Below are 23,674 nucleotides of genomic sequence, written 5' to 3' on the forward strand. Positions count from 1 at the left end.
AAATGCCACTTGGAACCCATCTAATGGAATGCAAAACCATTTGTAGTTCTAGTGGTAAAAATTTATAAGGTCTCGAGTTATATTCCGTCCCTAAACCATAAGTCCTAAATCATGTATGACAAATTTCTTCTCTTTTCATTGAATCACAATCCAAGACTCCAACATCTTAGTGGAAACACAGATGGATCAAAATTGCAATTGACTCTAGAGACTATCCTTAAAGAAATCTGATCAATGTATTTCCAGGAGTTCATATACATTCATATGGGACAATTGCTTGAACAAGTGTATTAAATTCAAGTCTATGCTTAACTAGTCAAATAATCAAGAAAAGAATCATGAAAGATGCTAACATTGACTAAACTCCCCATTTTCTTTGAATTTCCACAAAGACATTGACTCAAAGTTTACATTTTGAGGGCTATAATTTGTTAGGCAAGAATGCCAAAATCCATAGCCAATCCAAGGAAGGCATTTGCTTGGAAGTAGAACCTATGTCCACCATTTCAAGTATAACTCTGCTTAACAACTTCAACGTTAAGGATGTTGGTACCTTGAAGAGAGGGTGGTTCCTTGTTGGGTGCAATTTACAAGAAGAACAGAACGAACAGAGAGAGTAAAAGAAAAGGAAATTCAAAACTGCTTCATTTCTTCGATGCCTCAAAAATGGCTTGGGTCACAGTACATAACTAATTGAAATAGCAAAAGACAAAATAGCTAGCTGTCATGATGATAAGGATCACAAAAGGTGCTAAATTAATTAAGTTGACTAATATGCTCTGGCCTTGGTAGAATTGTAGGTGGCCCAATGTTGATAAGGACGGAAAGGATAGGTGTCCTCCATCAAGTGCACCCCCCTAAGATAAAAGCCTGTCCTCAGGCGCAAAAGCTGGGAAACCTTGCTGCCATAACCTGTGCCTCTTCCCATGTTGCGTCTTCCACTGGTAAACCTTTCCATTGCACAAGCCAAGTAGTCACTGCACGCTTCTTCTTTTTGATGACCTCCATATCTAGCACCTTGAGAGGCTGCCAAAGAATTTCTCCAGGATTATCAAATGGTGGCAATGTAGTGGAAACTGGAATGGAATCACCAATGCGTTTTTTAAGCAAGGAAACGTGGAACGTCGGGTGTATCTTGGAGTGTGCTGGGAGTGTCAATCTATATGCTACTTTCCCAACTCTTGCTGCCACTTGAAAGGGGCCATAGTAGCGAGGGGAGAGTTTGTGTGCAGGCCTCTTAATCAAAGACTTTTGGCAATATGGATGTAATTTCAAGAACACCCAATCTCCCTCATTAAACTCTCTCTCTGTCCTTCGCTGATCAGTGTGCTGCTTCATTCTGTTCTGCGCATTTGCCATATGATCCTTTAGATCCTTCAACAGTTGGTCTCTGGCTTGCAAGGAAGTGTCCACTGCATGCACCTTAGTTGTGCCTGGCAAGTAAGTTGACAACGAAGGTGGAGGTCGGCCATATAAAGCCTGGAAGGGTGACATCTTGATGGTGGAATGAAAAGTGGTGTTATTCCACCATTCGGCCCAATGCAGCAAGGAACTCCATGAAGAGGGCTTGTCAAATACAAAGCAACGTAAATAATGCTCAAGGGATCTGTTCACTACTTCTGACTGACCATCAGACTCAGGATGATAGGCTGAACTTCTGCATAAATGTGTACCCTGTAACTTGAAGAAGGCAGTCCAGAAATGGCTTATGAATATGGGGTCTCTGTCACTGACAATAGAGCGAGGCATACCATGTAGTCGAAAGACCTCTTTCATAAAAATATCAGCATTATGTGAAGCAGTGTAAGGATGAGTGATGGCAATAAAGTGAGCATATTTAGACAAACGATCCACAACCACCATAATAGCATTGTAGCCATTAGAGACGGGTAAACCATCAACAAAATCCATTGCAATATCAACATATACCTCATCCGGAATTGGCAAAGGCTGCAACAAGCCGGGAGGGTGTATGGACTCATAGTTCTGTCGTTGACACTGATCACAAGCAGCTACGAAGGTTTTGACATCACGCCGCATCCCGGGCCAAGCAAAGTTGCGTGAAACTCTAATCAAAGTGCGTAAGTAACCTGAGTGACCTGCTTGAAAGGAGGAATGAAATTCATAAAGTATTTTGGCACACCAATCTGAGGTTGCAGGGACATAAATCCTATCTTTGTAGAGTAATCGACCTTGGGCGACTGTGAAACCTTTCTTTGTTGGAGTGCCATTGGATATTGTCGTAGTAATAGCTTGAGCCTCAGGATCAGAAAGGCAAGCTCGATCAATTAGTTGGATTCCATCGAAAATTGGGGCAGAGACAGATTGAATAGCCATAACTTCGTGGCGGCGGGACAACAAATCCAGAACTGTATTGGCTTTGCCAGGCTTGTACTCAATTGTTTAATTATACCCCAACAACTTGGACAACCATTTGTGTTGAGAAGGTGTGGAGATTCGTTGATCAAGAAGATGTTTAAGAGTTTGATGATTTGTGAGAATAGTGAAGAAATTACCTAATAGGTAGGGGCGCCACTTCTCAATAGCAAACATGATTGCGAACATCTCTCGATCATATGTGGAGAGTGCCTGATGCGTTGGTGATAGAGCTTGACTGAGGAAGGCCACCGGATGTTTGTCTTGGGTGAGAACGGCACCAATACCCAAACTGCTTGCATCAGTTTCCACAGTGAATGGTTTAGTGAAATCAGGGAGAGCTAACACTGGGGCTGAAATAACTGCAAGTTTTAGTTGCTGGAAGGCGTGCTCCTCCGTAGGAGACCAAATGAAATTGTCCCGTCGTAGCATATCAGTAAGAGGACGAGCGATTGTCTCGTAATCCTTGATAAATCGACGATAATAACCGGAGAGCCCGAGGAAGCCGCGAAGGGCTTTGAGAGTATTGGGCTTGGGCCAGTCTTGTACTGCTTGGACTTTAGATGGATCTACTGAAACACCCTCTGCAAAGACTACATGGCCCAAGTAATAAACCTTGGATTGGGCAAAGGAACACTTGGATAGTCTGACCTTCAAGTTGTTAGCCCTGAGTAACTCAAATACCATCTCAAGATGTGTGACATGTGAGTGTAAGTCATTGCTGTAAATTAGAATGTCATAAAAAAAAAAAACAAGTACAAACTTACGAAGCATTGGCTTGAACACTTGATTCATTAAGGCTTGAAAGGTCGACGGTGCGTTGGTGAGGCCAAATGGCATTACGATGAATTCATAATGGCCGTCATGTGTTCTAAATGCGGTTTTTGGAATGTCCTCCTCCTTCATCCGGATTTGATGATAGCCCGATCGAAGATCGAGCTTGGAAATTTTTTTTGCCCCATGTAACTCATCGAGAAGCTCATCGACTACGGGGATAGGAAACCGGTCCTTAACGGTAACCGCATTGAGATTGCGATAATCCACACAAAATCTCCAAGACCCTTCCTTCTTTTTCACCAAGAGCATCGGGGAAGAGTATGGACTAGAACTTTGTCGAATCAAGCCATTAGCAAGCATTTCACGCACTTGGGTCTCTAATTCCTCCTTTTGAGAATGGGCATACCTGTATGGTCTTACATTCACTGGCCCCGCATTAGGAATTAGTGTAATTTTATGGTCAATGGGTCTAGGAGGTGGGAGGCCCACTGGAGGTTGAAATAAATCGTGAAACTGGTCCAAGAGTTGCTGGACAGAGGAAGGAATGGGTTGGTTAGAAGTCACAGTGGGCTGCTCTATAAGTTGGGTGACCGAGTCAAGTTGTTCAGTAGGAAGGAGTGCCAGCAATTCTTGATTACTCGTAGTAGTTGTTGACTGAGTAATTCCACGCAGAGTATGCAGAGCACCATTGGCAATAAAGATCATGATCTTCTCAGCAAAATGCCAGCCGATAAAGCCCAAGGTATCCAACCATTTAGCACCGAGAACCAAGTCGCAGCCGGCGACCGGAAGAAGTAAGAAATCACCTGTAAATTGATACGACTGAATGGTGACGGTCACGCCTTGCACTGTACCTGCCGGATTGAGATGATGGCCTGAAGCGGAGGTAAACCGGAGGTTCGTATCATGATGAATTGTTAAGCCCAGTCGTTGTGCCACAGTGGGGTTGAGGAAATTCGATGCCGAGCCGCAATCAATAAAAATCAGAATTGGGTTGCCGAGTAGAGAGCCCTCCATGCGCATCACTTCTCCAATGGTTGAGTGGGTGATTGCGTGGAGGGGAATGATGTCTTCTGGCTCACTAGGCGGAACCTCCAAAGCTGAAGCAGCATCATAAAATTCCAGCGGCTCCTCTGTAAGGACAGGTGTCGGCGACTCTAGGATGGCCAAAAATGGCTTTCTACAGATATGGCCTTTTGAATACGGTTCATCACATGTGTAGCACAGCCCTTTGTCTCTTCTATCATGTTGCTCAGCTGGGGACCATTTTCTGAATGGACCTGCAGGTCTACCGGTCGATATAAAATTTGCATTGGGTGGCTGAGGTGGCGGGGTGGGTCCCTGGCCCATAGTGGTAGCTGATATGGAGTTGTGGTGTGGACCACTTACTGGTTTTCCCATGTATGACCAAGGATGGGAGCGGAAATTCCGGCTCGTGGCAGCACGGAGGTCCTTGACATTTGCCTCGTAACGCTTGGCAAGGCGGTGGGCATGGGATAATGAGCGTGGCTCCATGGCCATTACATCATGACGGATCTCAGATTTCAGGCCACCGAGAAAAATGTGTAGCAGGTGCTCATCGGACCATTCCGGAGCTCGGCAAGAGAGTTTCGTAAACTCATTAATGAACTCATCCACGGAATTTTCTTGTTGCAGTTGAGTGAGCTGGGATTTGAGATCGGTGGTGCTGCCTGCGCCAAAGTGTTCCAGGAAAGCTGGGAGGAATTGATCCCAAGTGGCGTATGGGTGACGCTGCTCGAAAGCATTCATCTAGACGGAGGCAACAGGGCCAAAATGTGAAGATACTATGGCGACTCTTTCGTGCAGGGGAATCCGGTTAACCCGTAAGTATCGCTCAGCCATGGCTATCCAGTCCATAACATCAACACCGGTGAAACGGGGTAGGTCGATTTTTGGAGGTTTAAAAGTGTAATCTGGGTGTGGTTGGGTTGTGTGTTGGTGTTTATAAGGAGGTAAAGTGTGGTACAAGAGGGGCTGTGATTGTGGGTCAGATTGCACAGAGTGAGTGGTGTTGGTGATGGTGGAATAGGTGGCCGAGTTCGAGGGGCCGGCGGTGTAAGAAAACCCAAGGGAAGGTTGGGAATGATGAATCTGTGGTTGTGGGTAGAAGTGAGGTGGGTATGGCCAAGAATATTGGGGCTGTGGGATAGGGGTAAGAGATGATGGAGTGGACTGTGGAGGAGGTGTGGTGGCGGTGGTCGGTGGTAGAGTGGTGGTGGTGGTGCCTATAGGCAACGGAGGTGAGCTAGAGGCACCGCTTGTCGGCGTAGAGATGGGGGAAGGTGAGTTCAGAGATCCAAAAGTAATTTGTGGGGAGCTAGAGGCAGAGCTAGCCGGAGGTTGGTGACGATGAACCAAGGAGGCGACCACCGTGTTTTGCAAGGCTGCAAACTGGGCAGACATTCGATTTTGAAAGGTTTCGAAGGAGTGGTGAATGTCGTCATTCTGATTTTGGAGGAATTCTATGGTGTTTTGAAAGTTGAGAGCTTGGGTCTCGGATGCAGTGGAGGACGAAGAGGGTTGATCTACTGTTGGGGGTGGTGGGTTGACGAGGGCGGAGGAGAAGGGTACGGATGGGGTGGGGTTTTGCAAGCCACGGAGGGTCATGGCTCTGATACCAGATGTTGGGTGCAATTTACAAGAAGAACAGAACGAACAGAGAGACTTAAAGAAAATGAAATTCAAAACTGCTTCATTTCTTCGATGCCTCAAAAATGGCTTGGGTCACACTACATAACTAATTGATATAGCAAAAGACAAAATAACTAGCTAAGGAAGGTGCTAAATTAATTAAGTTGACTAATATGCTCTGGCCTTGGTAGAATTGTAGGTGGCCCAATGTTGATAAGGACGGAAAGGATAGGTGTCCTCCATCATTCCTCTAGACATGGATAAGGTTTGAACTCCTATATTAATTTATCTTAACGAACTGTGAAGAACTAGTATAATTGCCCGCTTCAAATTTTTGTTTAATATAAATAGTTTCACTAGAGGAGGAAGTAAGGAACCAACGAGATCCCGATTCCTCTTTAATGGGTTCAAACTAAATTAATGCTACCACAGAAACTTTCTCAACTGAGTTGAGAAGTTACTGGATCGAGGTAGTCAAGACCAACCTACAGCCACCGGTGACGGTGGCCCGCAATGGGTGAAACGATCGAGTCAGCCGGTCAGGTTCGCAGGTTGGTGACGGACCTAGTCGTGTTTTTGGTTTTTCAAACCCTCTGCTTTCCTTTCTTCCATATTTTTAGAGTGAACCAACAAAACACCCAGAAAAAATGGTGATAATGGTGAATGAACAGTTTTGGAGATGGGTGTTGGAAACTGAAGTTGAAGACGAAACAACCTAAGATTAATTAAATTAATAAACAATAAAATATTGAAACATAAGATAATTAAATTATAATTAACTATAATTATGTTTTATGATATCACCGAAATGTCGGTGGTGAGCAAATTCAATTCCTAGCTACAGTGCTATAGTACAACTTCAAGATAAGGATTTGTAGGATTTAGCCACTTGGCCGCGATCCATGGTGTAGGAATCCTCTTTTACTTTTTTTTTTTTTTTTTTTTTTTTTTTTTTGGAGAAATGGGAATCCTCTTTTACGAACTTTAAATTGTAAGCTGCAGCTGTTTTGTGGGGTATGGTATGACAAAGAGACTTCCATGGACCAAGGTCTACCTGCACCTAGGCAAAAAAATCAGATATTTTGCCACCAAATGCCCCATTTTGCCCTTCATTTTGCCTATGGTCCACCTACACCTCGGTCCATATTAGAATTTTTGATGGTATGAAATGAAAACCATGTTTTGAATTCTTTTCTTTTGTAGTTTTGTTAGCTTTTTGCCTTGACAACCGAGTCGCTCTCGCGCTTCTGCTTGACAGTAGTATTATTCCGCCTAGAAGAAAGAAAAAAAGCTAGAAGCATTCAATAACCGGGCGAAGATTCCTACTAATTAGAAGTGGGTCTTCCTCGAAGTAGTTGAATGGAAGACAAACTGTCACACCGGTTCGACTGTGAAAAGAGAGAAGCTGATCTAGAGGACCCCTAAGAAGAAAGAGTTTTAGGGTCCCCTATGAAAATAACTTTCTATAGGCAGACATTAGCCTACTAAGAGCAACTCCAACAGCTTTCCTATAATTTCTGTATAATAGGGAAGCAAAAGTTAAAGCTTTAGCATCTTTTTCTTCTCCAACTCCAACAGATTCTCTATTTTACAGCAATCTCTAAAATCTCCATATTCTTCCTTAAAATTTTAGAGATTGCTGTAAATATAGGGAATTTGGTTTTCTCTTTCCTCACTTTCCCTAAAATAGGGAAAGTTATAGGGAATCTGTTGGAGCAAAAAATGTTATTTTTTCCCTAAAGTGGAGGAAAATCAAAATATGGGGAAGCTGTTGGAGTTGCTCTAAGCCTACCACCCCCTTCTCTTCACCCGATACAAGGCAGTCGAAGTCCTCGCCACTCTATTAATAATATACCTCCAAGCTAACATTCCTCCAGGTTAATATCAATGGCGACCTCTAACTCCGGTTCTGTTAGCCTGAAGCTCCTGATTGATTCAAAGAATCAAAAGGTTCTCTTTGCTGAAGCCGGTAAGGATTTTGTGGATTTTCTTTTCACTCTTCTCTCTTTGCCTGTTGGTACTGTCATTAGGCTTCTCTCCAAGGGTGGGATGGTTGGTAGCTTTGGTAAACTGTATGAGAGTGTTGAAAACCTTGATGATGCATATATGCAACCCGAACTAAACAAGGATATCCTGCTTCAACCCAAGGCACTAGTTGATGAACCCAATATCCTCAAGTTGGCCAACAACGTTGAATCAAGTGCTCCAAACAAGGTGCTCTACTCGTGTGGTGCAATTATTTACGGTGACCAGGCCCACCCGTACGTGACTGAAAACCCCAACGAGACGTGTCCATCGTGTAGACACGACATGAACAGCCAAACTACTTACGTCGGTCAGCCGACTACAACGGCAGGAACGTCTGGTGCTGGCGCTACTGGATATGTGAAGGGCGTTGTGACATACATGATAATGGATGATCTGGAGGTGAAGCCCATGTCCACCATTTCAAGCATCACTATTCTCAACAGGTTCAATATCAAGGATGTTGGTGCCCTTGAAGAGAAGGTTGTTGAACTTGCCATGGAGAAGGTAAAAATTTCTATGTGAAGACATAGTTGTGGTGTATCCGTCTGTTTGTCTCTCTGTGTGTGTGTCTTTCTATTAAGGGTTTTTTTTTTTTTTTTTTTTGGTCATTTTAGGATCTTTTGTTAGACTCACTTTTCGATCACATATCAGTATTTCGACCGTTCACTTCTTAGAACTCCATGAATAGATCACTTATGCAAGTTTTCAACCAAATTCGTGACCGTTAAGGTATCGAACTAGATTAAATCAATGGACGAATCAAATCTGTCAAACATAAATCATTTATGTTTATAATTGTAAATCACAGTCTTAATTATCAATTTGGCCGAAAATTTACGAAATTGATCTACTCATATAGACCTAACAACTAAATGATAGAGATATTGATAAGTGATCAAAAAGTTAGTCAAATAATTAATCTCTTAAAATGGCTAGAAAAAGAAAAAGAAAACCTCACTAGAATAATCATGTATGTACACACACTGATTGATACTAGTGATTGATCAGTAATTTGTTTTTCTTTGGTAGGGTGTGGAGCTGTTGAAGGAGTCTCTGCAGTCTAAATCGGTCCTCACAAATGTCTTCCTTGGGAAGAAAGCTGCTGCATGAACATCTCTTCATCCACTTAACTTGCACATCATCAAGGATTGGCATTGATATCTTGAAGCTTCGGTGAGCTGTTTGTTTCTAAAATGGGTTTATTTTGCTTTTTACCAACCTATGGTTATTTTGGAGCAACTATGTGATGATGTGATTTAATGATCATGCTTTTGGATTTCCTAACTTTTTTATGGGAGTGGAATGTTTAGACTTTGAATGAAAACTTTCTTATGTAATATGCTTTTTAAGTAGTGTGCTAGTTGAATGTTCTAAAATAACTATGTGGCTATCTTTAATCAGTGTTTTCATAAGATTTGTGGATTCATTTTCAATTTGTTTATTGGTCTCGGACCAACATCATATATGCTCTTAAGGTCAGTTTATGTATTTCGCGAAGACTCCCAAGACTTTTTTTACCCCTGCCTCTAATACTGAAATGCTCAAATGCCATTGAATCTTAGTAGGCATCAACCAGCATCATATATGCTCTTACTAAGATGTTTATGTATTTAGAGACTCCCATGCCAATACATTTTTTACCCCTGCCTCTAATACTGAAATGCCATTAAATCTTAGTAGGCATCACTTATATTGTACCATTGATCAATCTTTTAACCATTGATCAGTCAAGAATCCCACTACATTACTCTCTGATCAAACTTTTAAGGTTTGAGATCTGAGTGCGAGCCTGGAGCTTTAATTTGAGTGAGGACTTTATCAAAGACCTAGTAAGACCAAGACTTGAAAAGGTGGAAAAGAGTATAGCTGTAAATGATATATAGATAAAATCCTTTCGGCAAAAGAAAAGATACACATACCTAATCATCTCTTGAAGAAAAAGAAGAGAACCACAAGAGCTGGTCGAAATCTTTTGAAGATCAAAATCAGGTCTATAATTAGGTCTTTTACTTCAATTATAAATAAGTGATTTGCTGAAGATCAAAGTCAGGTCTGTAAATAGGTCTTTTATCTCTTTTAGCAATTTAAGTTCTCATCATTTTTCAGTACATCTTCAAACTTTCAAAGTTAATATAATGGCACCAACGCCCCACTTCAGTACCATTAGTCTGAAGCTCCTCAACGATGTAAAGCGTCCAAAGGTTCTCTTTGCTGAAGTGGGGAGGGATTTTGTGGATTTTCTTTTCACTCTTCTTTTTTTTGCCTATGGGGACTGTCACAAGGCTCCTCTCCGAATGGCATGGTTGGTGCCTTTGGCAAACTGTGTGTCTGTATGAGAGTGTTGAAAATCTTAGTGACACCTCAATGCAACCTGATTCAGACAAGGACATCCTGCTGAAACCTAATTAAGACGCCAGTTGCTGGACCTAATGTCATTGGTTTGCTAAACAATGTTGTCGAATCGCCCTTCTAGGAATTTCTACATGTGTTCTCATAATTGTAGTACTACTGGTGGCTACTATATATCCTGCCCCGGCTGCTTCTTCCCACCGTTATGTGACTGAAGACCCTAATGAGCTCTGTCCGTCCTGCAATAGAACCATGTCTTCTGAGGCGACTTATGTTGGTCAACCAAAGGCGATCACCGAAGCAACTTCCGGCGCCGGTGTTGCAGGATATGTCAAAGGCGTTGTTACGTACATGATAATGGATGATTTGGAGGTAAAGCCTATGTTGACCATTTCAAGCAAAACCCTGCTCAACAGGTTCAATGTCAAAGATATTAGTGCCCTTGAAGAGAAGGTTGTTGAACTTAGCATGGATGAGGTAAGAATTTATCTCTGTGTAATTACTTTATTCTTTTTTAAAGAAATTCCTTTTTCAACAATTAAGATGAATATATGCATAGTGGCCGGTGGATCTATATTGATTTTTGGTTTGTAATCAAGTTAATTACCCTTCCTGAGGTATAAGTTAGTCTCGCTAATTGTTTTGTTTGGCTTTGGTAGGGTGTGAAATTGTTATAGGAATCTCTGCACTCCAACTCAGTTCTAATAAATGTCTTCCTGCTTGGGAAGAAAGCTGCCACACATGAACATATCTTCATCCACTTAGCTAGCTAGTACCTCATCAACTCATCAAGTACTGGAATTGACATTTTGAAGCTTCAGTCAAATATAATGAAAACAAGAGACAATTTTGGCTTAATAATTGTATATATTCATTTACCTCACAAGGAGGTATTATATACAGATTACAATTGTGCCTAATGAGGCAAATACTATTCCTAAGGCAAGTAGTAAACCTAATAATACCATCTAAGACTTGGTAGAAGATTTCGATCAACTGATTGAGGTAGCATAGGAACTAAGCTATGATTGGATCACTCCACTCTATAAAGTAGTTGTATTACATTTCTTAATGGTATCTTTGGAAATTTAGTGAAGGCATAGTTTGGCCACTGAAGTCAGATCTCATACCATCTAGCACTTCTGTTTCGAACTTATAGAAAACCTGAAGGCCTGAGCCAGCGGAAGAAATATTTTTGTTGGCATGTTTCATGTCTCAAATAATTTTACCGTGCAGGATTTCTGTTTGATATGTGTACTGTTCTTTTTTATTTTTTATTTATTTATTAATTTTTTTTTATTTTTTATGTAGGCTTAAGGAACAGGACATGGCTGCCAAAGACGCCTACCAATATTTTGTTCTCAAAGCACAAGAAATAGCAATTTCCGAAAATTGGACCCCGGTCAACTGGAATGTCTAAGATTATATCAAATTGTTATCGTCATTTTAATTTACTGTTGGCCGTTTCCCTTTGCATTGGTCTGCATGGCAACTTGGCAAGTTCGCAGATTGCTGTTTCCTTGTATTCTCTATGATCTTGACAAGGTTAAAGTTATGAAACAGCAGTTTCTAAATAAAGGGCTTAACTGGTCAAAGTTTGTTTCAATTGTCGATTGTTTCTCAATACTGTAAAAGTTAATGTGACAGATCGACCTAAGTTTTCTTACCTCAGGGAAGAAACCTTCAACACCTTCCCTACGAAGCTCAATCCAAAGACTGTAGTGCATAACTGGTGATTTTCTTCCTCTGTGTTGGTTTTTGATAGTATCAAGTGAAGATATAGTTGTTTTAAGCACTTTCTCATCTTCCAAATTTTGCATAGGTTGGGCGGAGGGGTTTGTCCAAAGGCTGTTGATAAAGGTTTCAGATGCATTTTCAGCAATCAAGGTGTTTGGTATCTTGACCATCTAGATGTCCCTTGGGATGCTACATATAATGCTGACCCGCTTGAAGGAATAGATGATTCTTCCAAGCAAAAGCTTGTCCTTGGAGGAGAAGTATATATGCATGTGGGGTGAGACTGCTGATGCATCAAATGTTCAGCAAACAATATGGCCTCGAGCTGCAGCAGCTGCAGGTATAATATATGTAGTGAAAAGGAGATTATCACTACAGCAAATGTTTAAGTTGTTAGCATATGAGCGCAAATGAGATTGGAGATCCAAATTGGTTATATCTTTCGTGCTGCTCTTAAGCTTGAGACTGAAGGTCATTTTGTTTTCTATGTAGAGCGCCTGTGGAGCAGAAAGGAGTCAACTTCTGGAAAAAGTAGTAATGAAACTGCGCTACCTCGGCTACACTACTTCAGATGCCTCTTGAATAGGCGTGGAGTTCAAGCCGCTCCAGTTGAAAACTTCTACGCTCGAAGTGCTCCTCCTGGTGCTGGCTCATGTTATGCTCAATAATTTTTCCATCCATCATATAATGTGATTTCATGTATTCAGAAATGAACATTTATCTATTTCGATTAAATATACATGCCTTTTTATGATAGTTGTTATTAGCTTACAATAAATGCAAGCATTCCAGAAATTCAGCATTTCTCTTGTTTAATAAAAAAGAGATGGCATGATGTCAAATTCTGCTCTACTTATTTGACCAATTTATGAAAGAAAAAAGATCCCCTCACATGCTGGTAGATCCTTGACGTTATCTTTTTAAAAAGAAAATGTTTATTTTTTCCTTTGTCATTATATTCAGAAAGTGAAAAATGCCACTTGGAACCCGTCTAATGGAATATGATTTTGTTGGCTTGTAGTTCTAGTGGTCAAAATTTATAAGGTCCCGAGTTATATCCCCCGTCTCTAAAGCATAAGTTTTATGACAAATTTCTTCTCTTTTCATTGAATCACAATCCAAGACTCCGACATCTTAGCGGAACGCACATGGATCAAAATTGCAATTGACTCTAGAGACTATCCTTATAGAAATCTGATCAATGTATTTCCAGGAGTTCATATAACATTCATATGGGACAATTGCTTGAACAAGTTTATTAAATTCAAGTCTATGCTTAACTTGTCAAATGATCAAGAAAAGAACCATGAAAGATGCTAACATTGACTAAACTCCCCATATTCTTTTAATTTCCACAAAGACATTGACTTCAAGTTTACATTTTGAGGACTAAAATTTGTTAGGCAAGAATGCCAAAATCCATAGCCAATCCAACGCAGGTATTTGCTTGTGGGCAACAACTAGAAACAACTTTTGTTAGACTGAGTTCAAATTTTTTGTCTAGTTCTACCACAATTTCAAAAGTTGGAGACTTTGGCTTGAAAACTTGAAAGTGTCACTTTCTTCATTGACTGTGAAAATTATCAAGTACTAGCAAACTAACGATCATCATTTCTCAAGCCTATTTAGGTCGGAGTATTTAGCCATGAGATTCAAAGCAAATGGGGTTTTGAAATTCTGTTAATGGTCATTTTCAATACATAATGTACATGTCTTTCTTGGCCCCCCTTGTGGTTTAACAACTTCGTCATTTTATAACAGTGTTGTCAATTATCAGCAGCAGTTTTTAAATAATTATGAAACCTTTTCTTTTCAAATCTGAATTATTAATATTACCTACCAAAGTTTTTTCTGAAAGTTTAGTCAAAATTTATGTTTAGTCCTAACTAGGAAAAAGATTAGATTTTTTGAATCCTATACTAGTCAAAATTCAAAATTACTAATTTCGGGTCTTGACTGTCAAACCATTAACAACTAAATTTAGAATGTAAAATCTTCACCATCAAAGTAAAACCAAAAGTTTCAAACAAAAAAAGGAAGAACAAAAACCCAATGTTAACGCTCTAAATTCCAAATCTTCTTTCCTTTAAACCAAATGGTCAAACAAGAAAATGAGGTCAAGGGAAGCAAGATCAATATCTTTACCAAAACAAATCAAACTTGTTTAAGTAAAAAAATTAAATCAAAGCATAAAATCGATCCGGGTGCGGGTAGTCGGATCCGGGTTCGGGTCGAAAGTGGATCCGGTACACTCTCTGAAACAGTCAAATAAGAAAAGGAAGCAATTGAAACCCAGTGGCTTACTCCATTCTTCTTCTTCTTCCCTCCTCTGCTTCGCTTCGTCTTCTTCTCTCTCTCAAACCCCTGAAGCTTTTCACAGTCACAGCTCTGCTCTGGGTCTCGCACACTTAGGGTTTGTGGTGTCTCAATCTGTAAGTCATAAATCTAATCTCTTTCTAAGTTTTGCATCACGTTAAGAACCCTAGGACTGAAATTGCGTCGTTTTTGATTCAATTTCTTGTTAAAGATGACAAATTTATGCATTAGCTGAAGATGGGTATGTTCCATTTTTATCATTTCCCATACCCAATATTGTTTGTACCAATTTTTTTTAGTGCTTGTTGATTTGGTTTTACTGCAAATTTAAGAGCTTTTTGTTGTTTGGTAGTTTAAAATTTTTATTGTAGTTTTTGTTTCTGTGTCAGTGTGTTTGTAGCTGATGCTTGATCTGATACGGTTTTGATTTCTCACATTCTTGGTAATTGAAACCCAACTGTGTAATTGGAGCATAGAAAAGTGAGAAATGGAAATGAGATAGGGGGGTTTTTTCAGATAGCTGGGTTTTTGGAGTAAGAATTTCTGTTGGGAATGGTGGATAGTGAGGATGCCTCTGCTAGTTCTCGGGCTCCGGTCCCGCTTTCCGGCTCCAGGAAAATGTTCTGGCGCTCGGCTTCGTGGTCTGCTTCGAGGACCGCGGCTCACAACCCTGAGACTGAGGAAAAGGACCTTGCAGATCCAAATGCGGCTGCAGGGAACAGTAATGGGCAGAGTCACCGTAGGTTTCCTGTTCCGTTGACCCCGCGGTCTCAGCAGAATAGCAAGGCTAGGTCTGGTTTGCCGCCCTTGCAATTGCCTATTGCTAGGCGTAGCTTGGATGAGTGGCCCAAGGCAGGTTCAGATGATATTGGTGAGTGGCCACAGCCTCCTACTCCGAGCGGGAGAGGTGGTGGGGAGAGGTTGAAACTTGATTTGTCAGCCATTCAGAACAACCCGGCAAAGAATGGTGGGCTTGTGAGGAGGGATAAGATTGCTTTCTTTGACAAAGAGTGTTCGAAAGTGGCTCAACACATTTATCTTGGTGGGGATGCCGTTGCGAAGGACAGAGACATTCTTAAGCAGAATGGGATAACCCATGTTCTGAATTGCGTGGGTTTTGTTTGTCCTGAGTATTTCAAGGCAGATTTTGTGTATAGAACTCTATGGTTGCAGGATAGTCCTACAGAGGATATTACTAGTATTCTATATGATGTTTTTGATTACTTTGAAGATGTTAGGGAACAAGGTGGAAGGGTTTTTGTTCATTGTTGTCAAGGGGTGTCTCGGTCCACATCATTGGTGATTGCTTATCTTATGTGGAGAGAAGGACAAAGTTTTGATGATGCATTTCAGTATGTGAAAGCAGCTAGAGGCATTGCTGATCCAAATATGGGCTTTGCTTGTCAGTTATTACAGTGTCAGAAGAGAGTTCATGCTTTCCCTCTTAGCCCAAGTTCACTATTGAGGATATACAGAATTGCCCCGCATTCGCCATATGATCCTTTGCATCTCGTCCCCAAAATGCTGAATAATCCCTCACCTTCTGCTCTGGATTCTAGAGGTGCTTTTATTGTTCATATACCTTCTGCAATCTATCTTTGGATTGGTAACAACTGTGAGCTTATCATGGAAAGGGATGCAAGAGGGGCTGTTTGTCAGATTGTTCGGTATGAGAGAGTGCAAGGCCCAATAACAATAATCAAGGAAGGGGAAGAGCCTGCTTACTTTTGGGATGCTTTTTCAAACCTTTTACCCTTGATGGATAAATCTGGCAATGGAGTAGAGGTTGGGGAGTCAAAAGATAAGATTCGTCCAGGTGAAAGGAAGTCAGACACATATAATATTGATTTTGAAATTTTCCAGAAAGCTATTATGGGAGGTTTTGTACCTCCATTTGCATCCTCGCAAAATGAACATGAAACTCATCTTCCTGCCAGAGAGAGCAGCTGGAGTGCACTCAGGCGTAAATTTGCCTCAGGAAACATGAAGGAGTTTGTCTCAGCACCCCGGTTATCTCTCACCAGGGTCTATTCAGATTCAATGATGTTTCTTCAGTCTACTAAAAGTTCTATATCACCTTCAGTTGCACACTCTTCATCTTCATCGTCCTCTACTTCCTCACCTCCATATCTGTCACCAGATTCCATCTCTTCTGATTCAAGCACTTGTTCAAAGTACTTTTCAGAATCCTCTCTGGATTCTCCATCTGCAGCTTCCTGTTCCCTTCCGGTATCATCAACATTGCCAAATTGTTCTGACATGTCTCTCCTCTCCCCTAGATCTTCTTATCAACCCATGTCTAACCAAGAAAAAGTTGTTTCCAATTTTAGTTCACAGGCCAGTTCTTGGTCAACCCCAATACCATCTAAAAAGTTATCATCTTCACTTGCAGAGCGTAGAGGTAGCTTGTCGAAGTCTCTCAAATTACCTGTGATGAGTTTGAATACTTCCTCGAAAATTCTTCCTAATGAAGAAGGTGGTGTAGGGATAAATGATAGTACTTGTTTTGTACATGGCAAGAACAATGTTGGCAATGTATTACAGTCAAAGGATGGTGTTGAAAATGGCGGGGAAGATTCAACACCACAATGCAACATAGTGCTGGGTAAGGCAGATAGTATTGACTCATGCCAAAGGGAAGCTTCTCTTATCAAACATAGTGCTGAACCTTGGAGAAATTGCCTTCCTGGAGGAGCTGCAGAATCCTCCGCCTCAAAGAAGATGGGGGCAAGTTGTCCTGTGCAATCTAATTCTATGCAACCTTTTGTATGCCGCTGGCCCAGTTTTGAGAAGCTAGCAACATTTGGTGCAAGCGAACTAGATTCTAAAGCTGCGTTTGCTATTTTCTCACCAAATAGAGACTTAGGTAAAAGTGAAGGCAGGATTTTGTATCTATGGGTAGGAAGGTTTTTTGACAATGGTAATCTTCAGATTCAATTAGAAAGTGACAAAAACAGAGCTGATATAGAAGAGATTGACTGGGACCAAGTTGGTTCTGATGTTCTCATCCAAACGGGTCTGCCAAAGGACACAATCATTAAGGTATGGACTCTACAATTGAAATTTTACTTTTACCTTTTGCTCATTTCATCTTTACTTTTTAAGCTTGCACCTTTAGGGCTCAGTTGATGTGGGTTCTTGTAAACTATGAAGGGTTTGTAAACTGGGGGAGAGATTGTAGCACCATTTACTAGTGTCTATTTCTCAAAGGCATTCAGCTTTTGATTGTTAAGTGAGCTGTCAAGAGTTTTTCTATCGAGTTTATCACAGAGCTTGGGTAATTTTTCTATTGTTGAAGTTTTATATGCTGTACGTAATTATTTTGTACAAACCTCAACTTCGTTTAGCTCAATAATGTCTTTATAACAAGGAGTGATTGAATCTGAGCATGAAAGTTTATTGCACTAGAAAATCTGGTTCCTTTCTTTTCTCTTGAAAACTATGTTCCAGCATGGCTCACTTGCAGTTTTTAACATTTTCCCCCTCGATTCTGTCCGTTTCATGCTAATGTGTTTTTTTGTCTGGATTTGATGCTAATGTTTAATTCCTTTCTCTTTTATAATGTGTCTTATGTTCAATATGATTCTTACTTTCTTTGCGTTCTTTTTGTATTTCATGCACTACGATATTCTCTAGGATCAAAACCTGTGAAATGCATATGCTTGTCACCTCTTGTGCAATCTTGCAGGGTTTGTAACCATATATACTTGATATTGTTTCTGAAACAGATTGTTAAAGAAAATGAAGAACCGGTGGAATTTTTTGCGTTATTGAGTCCATTGTAGCGCCAATGCAAATGAGGGATAGATTCTTTATCCCTAGTGCGTAAATCAATTTTCTCTCTCCAGCTGGGTTAATTTGCAGTCCAACCTTTTCAGACATCAAGATGAACTCCCGTGGCAAAAACCACCGAGGTAATGGCCTAGGCAGCACCCTTTACTGTACTCATGTCCATATGTATGCCAGTCTAGTGTTTGTTTGTTTGTTTGTTTTTTTTTTTTTCCTCTTCTTCTTTCTTTTGGGAGGGGGCAAAGTTCTACTGCATTTCTTTCACACATGAAACATAGATGAGCCGTTAGTAAGGAGTGGGATTAGGATTACACTGTTGTCACAGCGATGTGTTAGGCCACTAGGAATTCAACCCTCTAGTCTGACCTTATTATGCTGTTCTATAATATTAGATCTTTCTAAAGGAGCATTGTGCATGCTTAATTTTATTACATTTCCTGCATTGAAACATGATGTTTCGATGGGGATCTTAGTGTATGCTATGCTAGTAGAATTCTGAGTTCAACTTTTGCTCTGTGTTAAAAATATTCTATTTGAAAGGGTCGCAATGTATGTCTGTGGACAAAGAGAAAGGAGCTTAGACAAGCTCTTTTGTCTCAACAAACTCCGACCAATCAAGTGAAATATTCATTAATATGCAGCAATTAAAAAGTGAGGAAAATGAAAAGAAATGTGCCATTTTGCATTAGCTTGAATAAGGGTTGTTGATTAATGTTTTCGTTTATAAGCATCTTTTTTTTTTTCTTTTGTTTTGTTAAATTCTTTTGGACATGTTGTGTACAGGAGGAGGCTGCTTTCTAACTGCATCGTGGCTAATCAACTGGTTGTACAGTGCTGTAATACCTTGGTAACTCAAAAATCAGATTTTCTTGTATATTCAATCATATAAGGATCAAATCCTGAATGCCTTTTCAGGCCAAGCAATTTACATTAAACTTTCCATTCTACAATGTTTACTTCTCTCTTCTCCTTCCACGTTATCGCAATGCCATGACTAAAAATTGGTTGCAACCAGTTTCTGTTGTGATAATTTGATTCTATTGAGCACTCATTTTGGTCAGCAGACTTGCTATGTTAGCGTCTATTAAGCCTTTAGGGTGTGTGACTAGACTGAATCATCACAATTGAAATTGGGTTTTTAAATCCAAGATCCTTGTTAGGTCAGTCCATGATCAATGTGCCCCCCAAATGAGTATTTGTTTCTGAGATGAGTAATTCATTCAAGTAATTAATGAAGATAAATCCTCAAAATGAGATGAAGGTAGTCACTCGCTTGAGGAAGCAAACTTGAGATAAGCAATGTACCTCATATTATAGAACAGTTATCCAACCAAGTGACCGATATATGTGCGCAATGAGATGAGCAAACTTGAGGAAGTTAAGGTGATGGTAACTTATCTTTCAAATATACAAGTATTCGTGAATGTCTTTGCCCTGAATTTTAACAGACATTGAATGAATGAATCTTTGACGGAAGTACTTAAACGGTGCACTTTTGTTCTTGAACAATTCTCTTAAAAAATATGGGTACCATTTAGTTTAAGGAGTCCCGTTCCCCTGGTCAGCTACTGACCAGAGGTCATTTGGTCAGTCACCGTTTGATCATGGGCGTAGTTTAAGATAGTTTAGACTGTACTCATAATAATATGTTAAGAAAATCCTTTGAAATATAAAGATAAAAAAATTTGTTGGACGTTTCTAGAACGATACGTTGTTATACCACAAGGGGGGGGGGGGGGGGGGTGTGAAGCAAACCCTTGGGTTTGAGGAGAGAGAGACGGCAACACTCTTCTGAGGAACCGCTGGTACCAGAGATGCGGTGATGAAGGCGTTGATCGATTGCGTCTTTGATCGTGCTATTGTTCTGCATTGGCCGGTGTGGAGTAGATCTGAACGTCTTCGATTTCGGATTTGCGATGCTGCGTTTGGTCCAACAGGCTAGGTTCGATGGGATTTGATTCTGATCGCATGCTGTGGCGATGGGGTCGGCCACCTGAGTTCGGCGCGGCGAGGTTGACGACGAAGGTTGGGATGTCTGTCGTGGGGAGGGTTCTTGGCTATGACTGTCGATACTTGGATCTGGGATTGGCGGTTGAGGCGCGAGGAGCGCAAGCACCGCCGGGCGCGGTGATTCAGGGCAGTTGGACGATGGAGTTGCAGAAAATGACGGCGGCGACGACGTGCCTAGACTTCGGCACAGCGAGCTTGCTGCTGGTGATGGGGACGGCAGTACCGGTTCTCCCTTTCTGCACCGGGTCCTGCCTTGACTGGGTGCCCATATCAGTTTTTTGGGTGCCCAGTATAAGGTCGTGGGCTGGCTTTGGGCCCAAAACAGAGCCCAATGGTTGGGCTTGAGTTCTCCACATATTTGGATTTGGGACCCAGGAGGTGTTTTAGATACCTGCTTGCTTAAATGTGTTCTTCTTATTATTTTGGGTGTGTTGTGCTTACGTGCAGGCAGATTGCTCATTGCTATATTCTATAAAAGATCTCTGTATAATCACGCTGTGAGTACCACAATTGCTTGCCTGGCGAGCAGTGTTAATTGTGCTGGGACGAACATAGTTTTGAGTTATCTACCGATCTCTTGCATGCCCGAATTACAGATTCTGATGGTTTGGTCTCCAAATCTCAAGATCGTGGCAATGGTTTCATTGTTGGTAATTATCTTGAGGAGGCTGAGAATTTATCTTCAGTTTTCTGTTAGTTTCTCTATAAGTGATTCAGAGCAGTATTTTATTGTTCATGAACTTCCTGTTGGTGTAGTACACCTTCTGGTTTGTTCTAGCTTAGCTCTAGCTTCAAGCCGTCTATGGCTTGTGTCTGCTCCCAAGATTTTTCGGGATGACATTCTAAACGATTGTAATCGTTAAAAGTTTCAATGAATTCACTTTAAAAAAAAAAAAAATCCTACAACTTTAGAAACCCTAGAGAAAAAGAGAGAGGAAACGTTGGGAATGACCTGTGCAGACTTTTTCGAGTCTTGCACTCCTGCTTTTCAGCACGGTACGTAGAGTGCACAAATTTTAGATTACATAATAGTAGATTACAATACCCTGATCAGTGCGACTATATACAGTATTTCCTCTTGGCTCAGTTGTTGCTTCGGTTGTTTAGGCTCGCCTGTTTTGGGCCTTGGTCTTTGCTCTGTATTGTCTGTATTCCTAGTTTTTTTTTTTTTTTTTTTTTTTTTTTCTGGATTTGGCTCTTGGAAAACTCCTTCTGTGTTTAGTTTGGTTTTTGGTTGTGTATTTGGTTCCAACCCAGTTGCTGGGTTTGGTTGTAAACTTTCTTTGGTTTAACCCAAGTTTGATAGCTTATTTGGCAATAAAATAAAAAATATAAAAAAATAAAAACTGATAATTGCGAGGCTCGATGGTACTATAAAATAAACACACTAAAAAATAATAGTTAATGTTTAACATTACAAAGCCAAATACTTTACCAAACAACAAGTCCAAACAGCTTGAGAAACAAAGCAACCGCGTCCAACGTCAGGTAACTTTTGATTATCTTCATTATCTTCATGGCCTAATTGACAAGATGTTAAGAAACGGATGATTAGCCACGTCCATGTATATAAGTGAATATGAACACCGTAGCATGTTTCTCGGTTTCCAGATTTCTACAAATTAACAACAACATTATAAATCTAACATCCAGAAGTAAACCCCCAAATGTTTTGGAAACTAAAAAGAGTTTTCTACATCATGGTAATTCTTTGCATCTAAAATTAAAAATTAAGGAAAATTTTAATTTAAGTTTGTTCATACATATACATATAGTGATATAGCTAGCTGGCTAATTAGAAGGAAGCTAATTAACAGACATATATATTGCTGCGGTATCTAGGAGCACGTTGATGCAGCTAAGTTAAACTACAATAACTTATCACCTGTAGTTCTTAATCATGCAGATTCATCCTTCATCAGCTCTTCCAGAAATAACTCGGTCAGGACGGTCTTTTTCTCCACACAAGATTTGAGCAGTGAACGAGTCTACATTTAAACAAAACAGAAAATCAGCATCCATCATAATTAGTTCCAGCACCAAAATAATAGTATAATACCTGCTAAAAGAAACGGAAAACAAGCCTGCCAATCTATATATATATATATATATATTCTGCTAAATTTTTTGAGAATAGAACAAAAAATATAAATACAGTTTCTCAAAATAAGAATAAAGCAATAAAAAAGGGCACAAACCATTTCCGAGGTGAGGGTCAATTCCTTTTTCTTCAGGTCACCCCAGTTAAATCCCATACCCTTAACCAAGTCGAAGGTATCAAGATAATCACCCGCGGGCATCATCTTCATGTCATCAAAAATGTGGAATCTTAAGCGACCTCTTGCAACAATCCCTCCATCATCCCTATTAGCATGATCATAGGGAACCTCCTTGTCCATAGGGTTTCTGCAATTCCCGCAAAGCGTTGCCGGATCCGTTGTGACGTAGTAAGGAATAAGCCGAATCTCAAAAGTACAGTTCCGACATAGAAACAATGGGATGTCCTTGAAATCATCTCCAGCAGGAATCCCGTTCAACAAAGTGAGGACTCTGTTGTGCCATCCCTCACGTGTTGGTTTCAATTCAAAAAACTCACTGTTATTGAATCCAGGTTGAATTATATCACCTTCGAGACTAGCTAAGCTTTTACAAATTTGAGGCATTGCACCTACCTCTAACTTAGAGAGAGAACTAATTGGAAAACCCAAAAAGTCAAATAAGATATCGACCAAGTTGGCTCTTGCCTCCGCCATAACAATCTTGCGTTTCTTGATGTCATAGAGGAAGTGGAGTTTCAAATTGGTTTGATCGGTTTTTTCAACTTGGGGTTCTGACGATTTGGAGGAGGAAGACATGATAGAACAGACAAATGGCCGTGGAGTCGTATAGATAATACTAAACGGGAGGGACACAGAGATGGAACGAAACACGGATTCTTTTATAGAGATAGGGAGTAATGGAGTTTTTTTTTTTTTTGATGATTGGGAGTAATGGATTATGGTTGGGGAGCAAATAAGAAAAAGTGGCAAAGGACACGTAGGAGAGGAATCCTAGAGCGGTGGGAGATTATAACCTACTACTTAATATATATATATATATATATATATATAAAATTTTTGCTTTAATAGGTATTTACTAATACATCAGAGACAACCGTGAGATCATAAGGTCGTGGGAGCAAAAAGTGGAAAGAAGTGGGGTGTGGGATATATTTTGTTTATTTAATTTAATTTATTTTATTTTTTTGTTGTAATTCTCATGATTGGCCTTGGTAATAAAATTGTTTTTCAAATTTTTATTTTTATTTTTTGAGGTTAATTCTGTATATTTTTTTTAGAAGAAGAAAAGTTTCCCATTAATAACCAAAGTGATTACAAAATTATTGGAACGACCGGTTATATCAAAACTACGACGCACATTTCTAACCTGATCATTAGTTACGGGTCTGTCAATATAAATAACAACCATGAGTCAAAAGGACATAACCATGAACCAAATATGTGTTCAAGTAAATTCAGAATATGTGTCTGGCCCAAACTCTAAGTTACTTGACCTAGTTGTAATAGAGTTTAGAATTAGAGATATTCTCGGAGATATCCGATTAATTGTACGATTATCTTTCCTTGTACAACTCTGATTC

The 23,674-nt window shown here is 40.2% G+C and overlaps 3 protein-coding genes across 5 annotated transcripts; 2 read left to right on the forward strand and 1 right to left on the reverse strand.

Moving 5' to 3' along the window:
- Positions 1 to 7,627: 7,627 nt before the first annotated feature.
- LOC133718218 (uncharacterized) lies at positions 7,628 to 12,810 on the forward strand. 2 transcript variants are annotated; one of them, XM_062145043.1, is made up of 5 exons: positions 7,628 to 8,337; positions 8,863 to 9,006; positions 11,494 to 11,914; positions 12,005 to 12,259; positions 12,412 to 12,810. In XM_062145043.1, the coding sequence occupies exons 1-2, from the start codon at positions 7,693 to 7,695 to the stop codon at positions 8,941 to 8,943; spliced, it is 726 nt and encodes a 241-aa protein (XP_062001027.1). In that variant the 5' UTR covers positions 7,628 to 7,692; the 3' UTR covers positions 8,944 to 9,006; positions 11,494 to 11,914; positions 12,005 to 12,259; positions 12,412 to 12,810. The 2 variants fall into 2 exon arrangements, 1 of the variants encoding a protein (XP_062001027.1); XR_009850158.1 differs by lacking the exon at positions 7,628 to 8,337 and having other exon boundaries at positions 8,945 to 10,659.
- A 1,385-nt stretch (positions 12,811 to 14,195) lies between these two features.
- LOC133714907 (protein-tyrosine-phosphatase MKP1) lies at positions 14,196 to 19,054 on the forward strand. Its single transcript, XM_062141186.1, has 4 exons — positions 14,196 to 14,351; positions 14,625 to 17,277; positions 17,964 to 18,149; positions 18,808 to 19,054. The coding sequence occupies exons 2-3, from the start codon at positions 14,788 to 14,790 to the stop codon at positions 18,018 to 18,020; spliced, it is 2,547 nt and encodes an 848-aa protein (XP_061997170.1). The 5' UTR covers positions 14,196 to 14,351; positions 14,625 to 14,787; the 3' UTR covers positions 18,021 to 18,149; positions 18,808 to 19,054.
- Positions 19,055 to 21,407: 2,353 nt separating this feature from the next.
- LOC133718510 (uncharacterized) lies at positions 21,408 to 23,037 on the reverse strand. Of its 2 annotated transcripts, none has more exons than XM_062145367.1 (3): positions 22,233 to 23,037; positions 21,920 to 22,022; positions 21,408 to 21,649 (listed from the first exon to the last, which is right to left on the reverse strand). In XM_062145367.1, the coding sequence occupies exons 1-2, from the start codon at positions 22,887 to 22,889 to the stop codon at positions 21,933 to 21,935; spliced, it is 747 nt and encodes a 248-aa protein (XP_062001351.1). In that variant the 5' UTR covers positions 22,890 to 23,037; the 3' UTR covers positions 21,408 to 21,649; positions 21,920 to 21,932. The 2 variants fall into 2 exon arrangements, with proteins under 2 accessions (XP_062001351.1, XP_062001352.1); XM_062145368.1 differs by having other exon boundaries at positions 21,411 to 21,555.
- Between the last annotated feature and the right edge of the window lie 637 nt (positions 23,038 to 23,674).

Source organism: Rosa rugosa, chromosome 6 (assembly GCF_958449725.1).
Source record: "Rosa rugosa chromosome 6, drRosRugo1.1, whole genome shotgun sequence".
In the NCBI taxonomy this organism is placed as follows: Eukaryota; Viridiplantae; Streptophyta; class Magnoliopsida; order Rosales; family Rosaceae; genus Rosa; species Rosa rugosa.